The sequence below is a fragment of the Hemitrygon akajei genome, chromosome 15, assembly GCF_048418815.1.
Source record: "Hemitrygon akajei chromosome 15, sHemAka1.3, whole genome shotgun sequence".
NCBI classification, from domain to species: Eukaryota; Metazoa; Chordata; class Chondrichthyes; order Myliobatiformes; family Dasyatidae; genus Hemitrygon; species Hemitrygon akajei.
In genome coordinates, this window is record NC_133138.1 from 67,814,534 (window position 1) to 67,828,462 (window position 13,929).

At 37.3% G+C, this 13,929-nt stretch overlaps 2 protein-coding genes across 3 annotated transcripts in view; one reads left to right on the forward strand and one right to left on the reverse strand.

Annotated features, from left to right (window-relative positions):
* LOC140739432 (gastrotropin-like) overlaps positions 1-850 on the reverse strand; it is a 178,113-nt gene extending 177,263 nt beyond the window's left edge. For both annotated transcript variants that reach the window (XM_073067727.1, XM_073067726.1), the window contains exon 1: positions 694-850. The gene's annotated coding sequence lies outside the window, so the exon portion shown is untranslated. The remainder of the gene's footprint in view (positions 1-693) is intronic.
* On the forward strand, positions 348-13,682 carry pwwp2a (PWWP domain containing 2A). The gene is made up of 3 exons (XM_073067723.1): positions 348-600; positions 4,400-6,088; positions 12,425-13,682. The coding sequence occupies exons 1-2, from the start codon at positions 404-406 to the stop codon at positions 6,072-6,074; spliced, it is 1,872 nt and encodes a 623-aa protein (XP_072923824.1). The 5' UTR covers positions 348-403; the 3' UTR covers positions 6,075-6,088; positions 12,425-13,682.
* Positions 13,683-13,929: the final 247 nt, after the last annotated feature.

The window sequence follows — 13,929 nt, forward strand, 5'->3', positions numbered from 1 at the left end:
ATATTATTCTGAGTGCCTTGTGACTGACATTCTGGCCAGCGAGTTAGAAGCGACTGTGTACTTTTCAACAACGGGTTTTCATTGACAATCCCTCCCGCCATTTGGAAACCTCGTTACGTAATTCAATTACGCATGTTCTCATGGCAACAACAGCGGACTTCAGGACAGACGCCCGAATCAGCCAGTCTCTGTGCAAGGATTCTGTGACGCCATTTAACTGACATGTCAGTTGTCCACTCGCTGCCGCCTAAGGACAATAGAGACCAAACTATAACTTGATTGACAGTTCGATATAACAAATGAAGAGAAGACGACTGTGCTCCTTGTCCAATAGAAATGAAGTAAGGAGGCGGGCGGAGCGCTTGAGCCCGCCACAAAGCCAGGCCGGAGAGCCGTGAAGCGGATGCAGAAGAGAAACGGCACTCAGGAACGGGGAGGAGGCAAAATGGCGGCCGTCGGTGTCGGTGTCGCCGCGGTGAAACTCCTGGTGGGCTCCGAAGTGAGGGTAACGGTGGACCACATCGTCGAAGATGCGTTGGTCGTATCTCTGCGCTTTGAAGAGAAGCTCTTCTCGGGGGTTCTAATGGACATTTCTAGAAGGTACCGAGTCACACAGAGAGAAAGCTTCCCACCCCGCAAAACAAACGGAAAAAAAACCGAGAGGCGGAGGAGGCCTGGACTGCAGCCGGTTACCTGGAGGGCGGGGGCAGGCCATCTGGGACTTCCGCGTAGCCTTAAAAGTGGCGCGCTGTGTCGGCCCCAGCCCGTGTGCAGACGGAGGGAGGGGAGACGGAGCCAGCCGATGGCGGTCTGCGCCTTCTCCGCGCTCCGCTACATCTTAAAGAGCTCCGAAGGCACGCAGGCAGCGCCCGCAGGACGGGCGGAGGGAGAGAGGGGGGCAGCGCGGCCGCTACCCAGCCCAGCTCAGCTCCAACTGTACTGCACGCAGCCCAGCTGCAATTAAACGCATCATCTTTCAGCTCAACTTTTTTTTATATGTCCGAAATGGGAAGGATTATGGTCAAAATCCTCACCATGCCCTCTCAGGGGTTTACTTTGTGGCATCAACTTTTTAAACAGCCAAACATTTTTGATAAGAATTACAGTGCTGGATATTGAATGAAAGGTTATAACTTTTACTCATAAGCCAGCTTGTGCCAACAAATCTAAAGAATTACTTGAACGATCTAAATATTTTAAACTTACCACATCATGCTGGGCATCGTTCCCGTTTACATTAGGTTACTTGAGTGTGAGTAGAGGGTAATCTTTGTGTGGGAATGAAATAGAAAATCAAGACATTGTACATCTTTTAAACCACATCTCCAAACATAGAATTTATAGTAGGAGCACACAAGTAAACATGCTTTAGTTAGCAAGCAACTCACAAGTAATTTTCCAGGTTAGGGAAAATAAGACCATGCAAGGAGTCAGTGTATAAAATAAACGTGAGTCTCTTCAGATCCTACTGTTTAGCTGAGAGTTTATGGAATTTTCTGGGGTTCCACAATGCCTCTTGTGTCCATTCTCCATGTACCATCTTAATTTGATGAGAACATTCTAATAGGTGTTCTTTGTTGAAGAGTTTTTGTTGGAATTTATTTAATGAAGATCAGTGCAGATTTTACTCTGGTGAGAAAAAGCAAAGCCCTAGTATTCTATTCCTTAGTTTCATCTGCCTTAATTTCAAAAGCATTAGCGTGTACACCTTTACCAGTAGGTTATTTGCCATCCTGTGGCTTATTAGTGAAATTTACTTTCCTGAAATCGACATGTAAAAAGAATCTGTACTGAGGCTACTTGAAATTTAGTCCAAAAAATCTTGTAGCCAACAGCATATGTTCTTATCTGTTTGGGTTATATGACTGTTGCTGCAATAAGATGAAGGACATTTGTCCAGCTTTCCACATCCCCACTTCACACATGAAATTCTTTGTCTTTAAGTGTATTTGTTTTAATAACTCAAATTAAATGGTGAAAATCTTTTCTAAGAACCCATCTGTTCTATTGCCTGAATCTATGTTTGGAGTTTATTTTTGTCACAACTTAAAAACTGATTTTATTAATCATACTGTCAGGGTTACAAGTAGTTTAGATAACCATTGTGCAAAAGATGCTGTGCCATGGTAACCTAGACTTTTACAATAAAGCATAAAGAAATAGAAATGGCTCCAATCAAGCACCTCAAGAATTCCTTTAGTCAAGAGTCATCTCTGCTTTTGTGCATCATACCAGCAATCAAATGAGTCTTTATGCAGAGAACTTGCTCCAAATTGATTTATTTAATCAGTGCATGCTAGCTTACCCTATAGTTGGATCAGTATCAAAATATTCTGACAAAGTGAATAATTTCAATGAAAATCTTGTAGCATAAGAGTTTAGGATATTCACCAAGACTATATACTGAAGGAATTAATTTTTACTTCAAATATTCAAACATTTGAATGTGACATTCCTTTGTTTGCTTTGTTGTTCATGTTAATTATTTGTAATGAATGCTCGACTTATCATTGTCAAGCTTAATTACACAACTATTATAGTTCTGAGCTAGTTTAGAATCCTTTTTTTTGGGGATTTTGTCCTTCGAATTAAGCTATGATAGAAGCTAAAGCTAGCTTCTCCTTTGCTTCTGTCTGTCATGCTCCTCATTGTACTGGAACAGTGAAGGTTTGCAATACCTGACCTTTGTGGACATCCCAAAAAAAACTGTGGGGACAATGAAGTTCTCTTAACGTGCCATTTCTTTTAGCAAATGGGAGCGGAATGCTGTATTTAATTGGCTCAATTTAGAACTGAGACAGAATTTTTTAAAAAGGTAGGCATTGTGGGATATATTTCCACACCAGTAGGTTTTTTTAAAAAAATCATTGATTTTAAAAGAAAATTTGGAAAATGTACTTATGGTTTCAGATAGTATCTGAAAATCTTGATTTACCAGTTCAGGTCAAAAACGGTATGACAATTTAATCAGTGTGGATTAGAATTCTATTAAATAATTAAGTTTGGGATTAATATCTTTGTGATGACATTGCATAAATTTGAACATAGCGTAAGAGTTCACTCCTAAGAACATTTCTGTGCAAAAGTACTAACAGTTCCTTGGGGGAAGAGAGAAGAGGCTTTCATCACAGCATTTTGTAATTCGCTGTTCACGTTATACAGCCTTAAACACCTTTAAAAGGTAAATGCCATCATCTTGATGAATGATGCCTAAATACAGCTTGAAGATGCGTGTGACAGGTAGAGGTATTTTGGGGTGGAGCATAGAAGAGATGGAAAATGTAAGTGTGATGGGAATTCACATCTATCACAGTAGATAGTAACATAAAAATTTCATTTCTGCACAAAGTGAAGAGGGAGCACAATTGCAGTGGCATCAGTGAGAATAAACAATTTACGAGGTAATCACTGTTGAACAAAGTACTTTTTATGAGAATCTTTACTGGGGACAATTTCTTTATTCCTAGATATCACTTTTGTGGGAAGAATAAGAAAAGCAAAATATTGTTTAAATAGTTTAAGGCTATTAAATACAATTTCACTGAGACTTAACATGCAGCTACAGCAAGTATGATGAGGAATGTTCGACTTTATTGCAAGGGGAATAGTGTACTAAAATTAGGATTGTCTTTCAGTAGGTGTACAACATGTAGGGGCAGTCCTGACGTGGTTTTATTGTCTCTTTTAAGCAAGGGTACAGTTTATGGGAATGTATGGGAGGTTCACCACTTAGATAATGAAATAGTTATCTTGTGGGCTTATTTTTTCTGGAGGAGATAAGTGATTCTATTGTAATATTCGAGATCCTTGGGTGGTTTGTTCATGTCATGCTGAGGATATTTCTTTTAGGTGAATCTCCAAGGGGCTGGCATCTCTGTAGTGGTCACTGAAGAATTTTTTGTTGTCCTCTCGAAAGTGTTGTGAATGTGCGGTATTCTGTACTCCAGAAAGTTAGTGGTTGACTCATTAAGAAAAGTCAAGACTGAGAAATTTGTAGACTAGATTTGTATTTTGTGTTAGGGCTCCATGTGGAAATTTAGTGACAGCTTTATCTAATGTGTGTAAATAATGATGTACCTGCCTTTAATTCAATTACAAATACTCCCGAAGCATTGGGGTCCCTTCCAGGTAAGTAACCATAAAAAACAGCTACCATAGCTTTTGCCAAATGAAAGCTAATTGAAGAAATTCAATAATTCCTCTTCCTTTGGCTATTTGTATACATCTTAACCGTTTTATTTCAACTGAGAAATTGGAATGATCAAAATTCTTAGGACATATGGGTAACTTGCAGATGAGAGACTTTATTAAAAGCAGATTTATTTTGTAACAGCAAGGTTGGTGAAAAATATAAATATCTGAATTAAGACTTACACACACTTTGGTGCTATACCTTCAGGTTTGGACCATATGGAATTCCTGTGACTGTACTTCCAAAAAGGGAATACAAGGATAAAGCTGACCTACTGCAAGTACAGTGTGAATCATTCCAGCAACAGACCCAAAAAATTTCAAAATCTGCATCTATTTGTGATGAAGCACCTCTAGAGTCTGCCACACAGGCTGATGTTGCTGAAAGCCTGTGGACTGCAAAATCTGCACCATTATTTTATGAAGGAGCACCTTACCCGCCTCCTTTGTTTATCAGACATACGTATAACCAATCTATACCTCAGCCTCCACCAAGAAGAATTAAGCGACCTAAACGAAAAATCTTCAAAGAAGAGTCTACTTCAATAATGAACTCTATTAAACTAAGACCAAGGCAAGTTTTATGTGACCGCTGCAAAAATAGCATTTCTGCCGATAAAAAGGAGTTGAGAAGGGGTGGCAGTACAAATGATAATTCTCGACAAGAGGACAAAAAAAGGAAAAATGATAGTGTGCCTAATATGTCAAAGAGACTGAAAATGGACCACAAAGTAGAAGCGAAAACTCAGTGTGATGGTCAAAAACGCAATACTGTCATTAAAATTACAAATTTATCTCCAGGCAAGGGCAAAGTTGTCAAAATTTCGTCTCAAGTACACAGTTCTAAAGTGCAGTTGAATCCCAAGAAAGTGTTACAGAATAAGAATGTAGATCACACGAAAGCCAGGGAAGTGTTAAAAATAGCCAAAGAGAAAGTTCAAAAGAAACAGCAGCAGGACGTTTCATCTTCTGGCAATTCAATTTCCAAAATTCATTTTACACGGCGCTTTCAAACTACCAACTCTGGTTCACTCCCTCCAAGGATTCGCTTAAAGCCACAGAGATACAGGAATGAAGAAAATGATTCTGCTTACAAGGCTAAACTTGAGAGACTACGCAGCTGCAAGACAGCCTCCAAAACACCACCTCGCTGCACCTCCTCCCGCTCAGCAGGTGAGCAGCCTCCTGGCAAAGATAGTCCCACAAAAGGGTTGGAACAGTCCACTGATGAGAATAAAGACACCAGGGAAATAAAGTGGCCTTGTGAGCAGGATGAAAAACAGTTGGGGAAAAGGGGCAGCAGAGGCAATATAACTGTTTATATGACCTACAGTCAAAATAAATCAGACTCTTCCACCTTTTCAGTTTGTAGTAGTGATAGCACAGATGATCTAAAATCCTCCAACTCAGAATGTAGCTCTACTGAAACATTTGACTTTCCACCAGGCAGCATGCATGTACCTTGCTCCTCCTCTTCCTCCTCCTCAAAAGAAGAAAAACTCACTAATTCCTTGAAAATGAAAGTCTTTACCAAAAATGTCTCTAAGTGTGTGACTCCAGATGGCAAGACCATATGTGTAGGGGACATTGTGTGGGCCAAGATTTACGGCTTCCCCTGGTGGCCTGCCCGCATACTTACCATAACTGTAAGTCGGAAAGATAATGGCTTTTTAGTAAGGCAGGAGGCCAGAATTTCATGGTTTGGGTCCCCAACAACATCTTTCCTGGCTCTTTCACAAGTCTCCCCGTTTTTAGAAAACTTCCAGTTACGGTTTAACAAGAAGAGAAAGGGCCTTTACCGTAAGGCCATCACAGAGGCAGCCAAGGCTGCAAAGCAGCTGACACCTGAGGTGCGGGCCCTGCTGACACAGTTTGAAACATGAAAACATCAAAGAAGGTAGGCAAGTCGAGTGCCTGGGGTTCCACTAAATTGATGCCCAAATTTAAAATATGTATGACTAATTGTATAAATTAGGCTTATAGGCCTAATAAGTGCAATTCAACAGCAGTTAGTTTTAGAATAAGGAATGGTGGCTATTATTTGTAATAGTGTACTTAAGAACACTTCAAAATTGATCAATATCAGTCCAGCACTGAGGGCAGGAATGTGGTAGATAGTAAACTTAATTTAAGGAGGAAACTTTTTTCAGGTCTAGTTGTCATGGAAACTTCACACTGGATATGTAAGAGCTTTAACTTTGAGGAAATGTATACTAGCTATACATGTGTATAATGGGATGTGTTAGTATGTTTTATGTTTATGATTTCATTTTGACATCTTGGGATCCACCAGGAAAAAACCTGTTTTTTTTAAAAACTTGCTACAAATCTGTCAACTTTCTAAGCTTTGGTATTTGTTACTAATTTCAAAAAAAAATTCAGTGCCAAGAATCAATGAATTGTGGTCTTGATTAAATTACTTGGTACATATGTACCTCAGACAATTATTTTAGAGCAGTTTGCTTTAGAAATAATTAGCTCTGAAACTGGTGATACATTAGAACTTCATGACTATTTTAGAAACAAACAATATGGTTCATAATGCAGTACTTTATACTTGCATTTAACCATTACCTTTTATAGGATAAGCAGGTAAACCATCAATGTTTGACAATTTCTGAAGTTTAAATTCAGTTTATTCAGTCAGTGGTTGAATCATGCATGCCAAGAAAAAAAATGTCACTGTTTAACCAACACAAGCTGAAGGAGCAGTACTTCAAAAAAAAAAGAGTATGCTCTGGCCCTATAAAGCAAAGCTGCCTTTCTATTCAATTAAATATGTGTGTGTGGGGGGGGGTGGAATCCCATTATACTTTTCAGAAATAAACATTTTCCTGGTGTCCAAGCCTATATTCCTTGAGCAGCTCAAAGTTTGATCATTCATTTTCTGTTTGAGAACTTGCTATGCATAAAATTAACTTGATTTTTCTTTATAAAGTATTGACTACACAAAGTAACTGGTGAATTCCAAATGATGTGGAAAAAAAAAGAGATTATTAAAGTCGGTGTGCTATCTTTGTGTAATGCACTGGTTCTAGATACAGATTCTTGGGAAATCTATATCAAAGATGAATAAAGTAAATGCTGAAAGGAGTAATCCAAAGTTGTTTATCACTTTAGAACACGGTAGCTAGGAATAAGATTATTCAGTGTCATTCTTAACCAAATCCAATTTTTGTAGAAAATTATGTTCACATTCCTACCAGCAGCTCTATTGATGGTTTCTTCTATGTGAGAGTGACAATGCACACAAATGAAACACCTCCCTCTTCAGGTACACAATGTTAACATCAAGCAACACTGGACATATTTTCTCTCTTAAAATGGCCATGTTTATTGACCGTACTAGTTGTCTTCAATTTGCTTTACAGCTTGCTTTACCTCTGTAGTGACCAAGATTTAAAAAACAGCTAAGATAGAGACAGAAGGTTTTCCTACATTAGAAGGGACTCAAATCCATCTTTTATGCAATTAAATTACCAGAATTTAAACAAAAGTTCACTGCATAAGTACAAAGTAGACTTATTGCACCAGTCTGATGACATCCCATCCTTCATCCAAGGCAGAATGCTATGTGCAGTCGGTCCAAGACTATTAGTCAATGTCTACCCATGGCTAGTAGACCAAATACAATTTCATTTTTGCATGCATCTAAAAAAGAAACAGCCATTTGCTCTTTTACTGCTGGCTACTGTTTAGAAAGTGCAAACTGACCTTTAAACTGTGGTACTGTTAAATAGATAAATGGCCCTTGCCTGTGCATCTAATCATTTTAAAATAAAGAATCACTGAAATAAAAGTGTCCATCATAGCATTGTATAGAAAATGGGGCAGATATTTTGCTAGCCAGGAGATTAGAACCTAGCTGGACTTGGACCATATTGCTTCTTTTATTGTGGTTCTGGGAGCCGCCTATCACTAATCTTGGAGAGCCCAATGCAACAAAGAGCATGGTACTGTCACATCATAATTGGTGGACTGTGCTCCAGCCGTTGTTTGGTGGCTGGTAAGGTTATACCTCAAATTCACTGTCCTTCACATAGACAAACATTTAGTCAAAAATTAATTTACCATCTTATCAAGTAATTTTAAAACTAACATAATTAGAACCAGTGACCACATTTAACTTTATTTAATCACAAAAAGGTTTACTACGTGGAATCTTTGAACTGGCATTTCTTCCCATTGATTTCAGTGGGATTGCTGTACTTATGCCAAGCTGAAAACTGGAAAATGTGCTGCGTTGTTGGATCTAGAGGAAGCTCACCGGTGCTTCACAGATGTCCATAAGCCTGGACCAGAAAAGGGTGAAAGGCTGTAATTTAGCTTTTATTCAGTTAAATAGATAAGAGCATTTTGAGATTAAACTCCAAGCTGCTGTCAGTGTGTCATTGGAATATATACACTCAACAAGTGCAAGATAAAGGTCAACCATAGTGAGGCCCTGGAAATGTAGGCCATTCCCCCAAGCTCTAGAGCAACCGTTGCTTAAAGATCACTAAGGATAAGTGATCTCTCTCCTCCCATCCGCTTCTCAGATCTGGGTTACCTACAGCAGATAGTGCTGATAAATTCTTAGCAAAGTCCTGACTCATTTGAATGAAACAATGTTGAGTGCTCTCACACAAAATGCTACAGGAGCTCACCAAATCAGGCAGTATCTATTGAGGGGAATAAACAGTCAATGTTTCAGGCCAAGACCCTTCATCAGGACTGGAAAGGAAAGCAGGAAGAAGCCAGAATAAAAGGTGTTCTCTGATAGGCCATCCTCTCTAGTACTGTGAGCCATAGTTACATTCAGCTCATTTAGGCAGGTCATATTTTTGCATACCCGTTGCCAGACTCCTGAAATAACACTAATGAGTTCTGTCACAGGAGAAGATTGCCAGGCAAAGAGAAGAAATAGTTAATGATTGAATCAAAGCCTCCTTGAAGGAATATATCATTCCCACTGACTACTGGGAATCTCTGACTCATGTCTGTTATGAATAAGAGGAATGAGTGGCTCTTGGAATGCTGTTGGTAATCTGCAAGCTATGCATCAAGAGCACATAGATCCTGTCTAAGCTGCGATTGCCTCAAACTACATGCCTAGACTGTAGGTCATCCTATATTAACCTTGTTAGCCACTTCAAAACCCACAAAACTGCAGTGGAAGTCATCCTAGATCTATGGGTTAAAAGCTAGCAGATTTAAGTGCAAGATTTTTTATTTTCCTTATAAACTGACGAAGACAATTTATTTTAGTAATACTGAGAGAAAGATGAATTGTGGCCAAGATTCTGGAGGTAACTTTCTTGACCATTAAAATGATGCCTTGGAATCTTTCTTATTCATGTGAGTAGTTTCACTGTTTCCTATTTGCCAAACCACACAGAGCAACATTTCCTCAATACAGCTAAAACCACCTAGAGTTCTGTGCACAAGTCTCAGTATGGGACTTAGGTCAACATTTACTCAGTGCTGCTAACTGACATACGTAAGTAGTAAACTAAGGAAAATGAAACGAGACAGTTTTAGGTAGAAATGAATTTTGATTACTTCATTCAAATATAGATAATGAGTAATTTACTAAGTAAAATGAATACATTTGGATCAGTTGCAGACAGAAAAAGTGGGCTTTGGGTAGTTCATTTGTATCAAGTTTATGTAAAATAAAACTACTGCTACAGAAAAATAAAATGATCTTATTCAGATAACTTGTTAATATGGAACTTGGGCAAATCATATTGTTAACCGGATCAGAGGATTGCATCATATCTGCTAGTCAGAAATGCAAAAGGATCAAAATGGTTGTTTGGTCATATAAAGTAGATTGATTTGTATGAAGGAGAATGTGAAGTTACTGTTCCAGCTGTTGAATATATGGCCTGTTGGGAACATATGGAGACATTCCTAAATTTTAATTAAATTTGTATTTGGATGAGATTTATTTTTATATATAATGAGTCACATTTCCAAATTAAAACAAACTTACCAGCCATACTTAAACTATTATAAAATTCGTAGACTTATATCTCATCCATGCTTCCATTCAACTTTTGAGCTTATGCTGAGTTCTGAGTGGATTTTTTTTTAGAAAACTCAAGCTGAAGATTGAAATGCACAGGGTGTTTTACTAGCTTTGGAGGAAGTAAAAGTGATCTACATTATTAAAAGCCTAAGTCCAGGACTTGGCTTTTTTCAAGCTTTGTACTGTTTCTATTCAGTTAAATACATCTGTAAATACATTTTTAGTTCTAATTTACAGAAGATAGATCAAATCTTCACTTTCAAAAATCAACCTTAAACTCTGCTCTAGAACTTATGGAATGTGTGTGCTTTGTGGATTGATTGGCAAATTCATCTTTCTTTTGTCATATGTAGGTGCAGTACTACATGTGGCCTGTAAATAATAAGTATTGTATGTTTAAAGATAAAACCTTAATAAACCATTTGAAGCTTATTTGAGTATCAACATTTCTTTTCTCTTGCTGAATACTCATGCAAGAAATCTCTTCTAACATTTCCGGTTCTCAAAGGTTGCCTTTAGCAAGTCTGAAGATGCAGTGATAAGTACAATAAGAGTATATCATTCTAGAATCTTGATGGGTAAATGAAAAAGGCGAGAAGTGCAACAAGCATTAATATTTCTCTAGATAACCCTACAGCTGGACGATAGGCTACTCCTGCAGTCCAACAGGTCACTGCAGCTTCTAACTATTGTTCAGAACTTCAGCTGAGAAAAGCCTGCTGATTATGTAGCAGACTAGACTTTGCATAAATTCAGCAATTTCACTGGAATTAATAGAAGAAATAAGTTACTGAAGGAAAGCAACATGCTGTTTATTTAATTAAGCATGTTTTTAATGATGTATGTGTGCCAGTCTTTTTTAAAATAAATGACTAAATATGTGCATGATGAAACACATATATACAGTAAAAGGAACAGCTTTGATAGCTGGTGAACGTGGCATCAGGGTCTCACTGCCATCAACGGCTGCATCTAGGACCATGCTGGAAGTACTAGCAAAGTTTTGAAATCACTTGATGTGCTTAATATGTTTTACCATATGTAAGGAGAAAAGATCAGTTTCTCCTATTGCTAGCTAAGCCTTAAAAAAATGAGTAGCCATCCATATTAAGATAGTAGGCTATAGACCTGGGCATATATATAAATTTGCCATCATAATCCTTATACTTAATAAGTATTTCTGTGCTAATACAATGCAGTGAAGCTCAATTTTTTTCTTCCAAAGCTATAAAGCAAATGAAAAGAAAGACCCCTACATTTACACATCATCTGATAGTTTATAGTCAATGAAGCAATTGAGGTGTAGTTAAACTGAGGCAAATTTGCAACCATCAGACTTACACAAATAGAGATGTATGCTGAGTAGGTAAAATTGGATGAGGGATAAGTCCCATACTCTTCAGAATAGTGGTGGAATCCTCACTTAAACGTTTTTGTTGTCTCAGTTGCAAGGACTTTAGAAAGGGAAATCATTTTAGCCTAAATTTTGTGCTCAGATTTTTTCAGTTTTCCAACTAAGAATGGATTTTTCTTCAATTGTTTTTTCCTGTTTGCTAAGGCCTGATAACAGAAAGAAAAATCCTATATGTTGTCTTGGAGGGACAAGTTTTTACAGATTTTGAGATCGTGCAGTTTTAACACAGTAGCTACTTAGTTAATATATTAAATATTAAAGTTGCAGCACGAGACTCTTTTAACCTAAAATGAAAAGACCATTTCTCCTTATGCTATGATGTCAAACCATCAAATAATGTTAGCTTTATTTCATCACCTTGATGTAAATTACAGATCATTTTGGGTTAAGACAACTATGCATCCCACAGTTATTAAATGGTGGAACTGGCACACGTTAATTAAAACTTATTTGTGCTCCATATTTGTATCCTACAATTTGCACTAAATTCTACTCCTGCAGTTAAAGCCCATGTCTCAGAGGAAGAACGGTCATGGATCAATGGTTATACTGTAATATATAAAAGATATTAAATTATTTCTGAAAGTTATTCACACAACCTTGCATCCACATCTGCAGGAAGTAACTTCAATTACTGATCAATTAAATATGAAATGTCTGGCTTTTACTCAGATCTATTTTTTACATTCAAGTGACAGCAAGACCATCTTGTATCATAATTTACTTAACATTCCTGTTATAATTTAACTGGAAGTACATTTATATTGTTGGGTTTTAATTTGTATCTTTTCCCTTTTACCTTTTAGCCCGGCGACACTAAGGCTCTGGCTGCTCTTTCCTATGATGTCCACTACACTGCCATTTATTGAGCTGCAACATGCGGCAACCAAACATGCAGCCACCCGATACAACATCTTGTCCAGAGTTCAAATTTTGTGAAGTTCTTCGAGAGGGAGAAAATTTAAACAAAAGTCATCCATGACTTTTTAGTCATAATTGAAATAAACCTGACACTTGTACTTACTGTACACATTGCTTTCTCACATGGAAAATGGAAGATATTTTAAAAAATTGCAATACTTAATGCATGTTATGAGATTTTTCTGACACACACATACAGTATATATGATCCACTTGAAATGCAAGTTCTTTCTTAGAAATTCTTTCCATGTGATGCTCCCTGTTTAAAATGGATGAATCCACCTTTAATGAATCCAGTACTGTAGCCTTTTTTTATATAAATTCTAAGCTTTGGATTTTAATTATGAATTCAGTTCTAGAAATTGTGTCAGGGATTTTTTTTTACATGTAGTATTGTACTTGCTCTTCACTGGCTTTTGCTTGGTTGCTTAATATTTAAGCTATGGTCCATATTTTATTTTAGTTTTTGTCTTCATATCAAAAGGAGCCCAACATCAATGTTTCACAAACTTGAATACATTTAATTATGTGATTCAGCTTTAAAGTTTGCATAAAATTGAATGTTTTAAGAATGCGGTGTACAACAGTTCAAAGGAATTAAAATTTAGATTGTATTATGATAGACTATTTGTTTCTAATTTCCCTAATGCCAGTGTTGCCTAAATATTCTGATGAGGAAGGTGGCACTCAACCCAGATTATGACACCATTTGACATTGCCAAGCACTGCACCAGTGCCTGTAACCTTCTCTTGACCATTGCTCCACTACAATCAAGCATAAATTGTGAATGACATTCATTGGTACTTCAGATTTGCTTGTAGCAGTTGAATATTCTGGCATTCAAACTTATCAAGGTTAAAATAGATTTGAGTTATCATTCTTATGATCATGCTGCTAGAAAATAATTCACATTGCATATTTAAATTTCATTGGTACTACTTGTGCTGTGTCTTCCACATATGGTATAGTAACCAGGAATGACTGCTCTGTATTCTACAATGTAATGGAATTATTACCATTTAAGCACTGACCTCACACTTTGCACACAACTATTTATTTAATTTCCAGGATTATAGTTCAGTTGCCTCAACCTTTGGCTAAATAAAACATTGTGCCTCAGAAAGAGGTAGTCTAATCCATAATTCTGACAATTTTTTGCAGAAAAGAGTGAAAGAAAAAATATGGTTCATAGCTGTCATGCAATATATACAGTTGCATCACTTCCTCATCCAGTAAAAGTCTTCTTAAAATACCCAGTTTGATTTTTTCTATGCTCACTGATAATCTACATCAACAGTAATAATTTGAGTAATTTTTAAATAGAAGTCTGATTGCAAGGAATGATCTTAAAGGACATATATAAATTCAGATGACACCAATGTTGTTGGC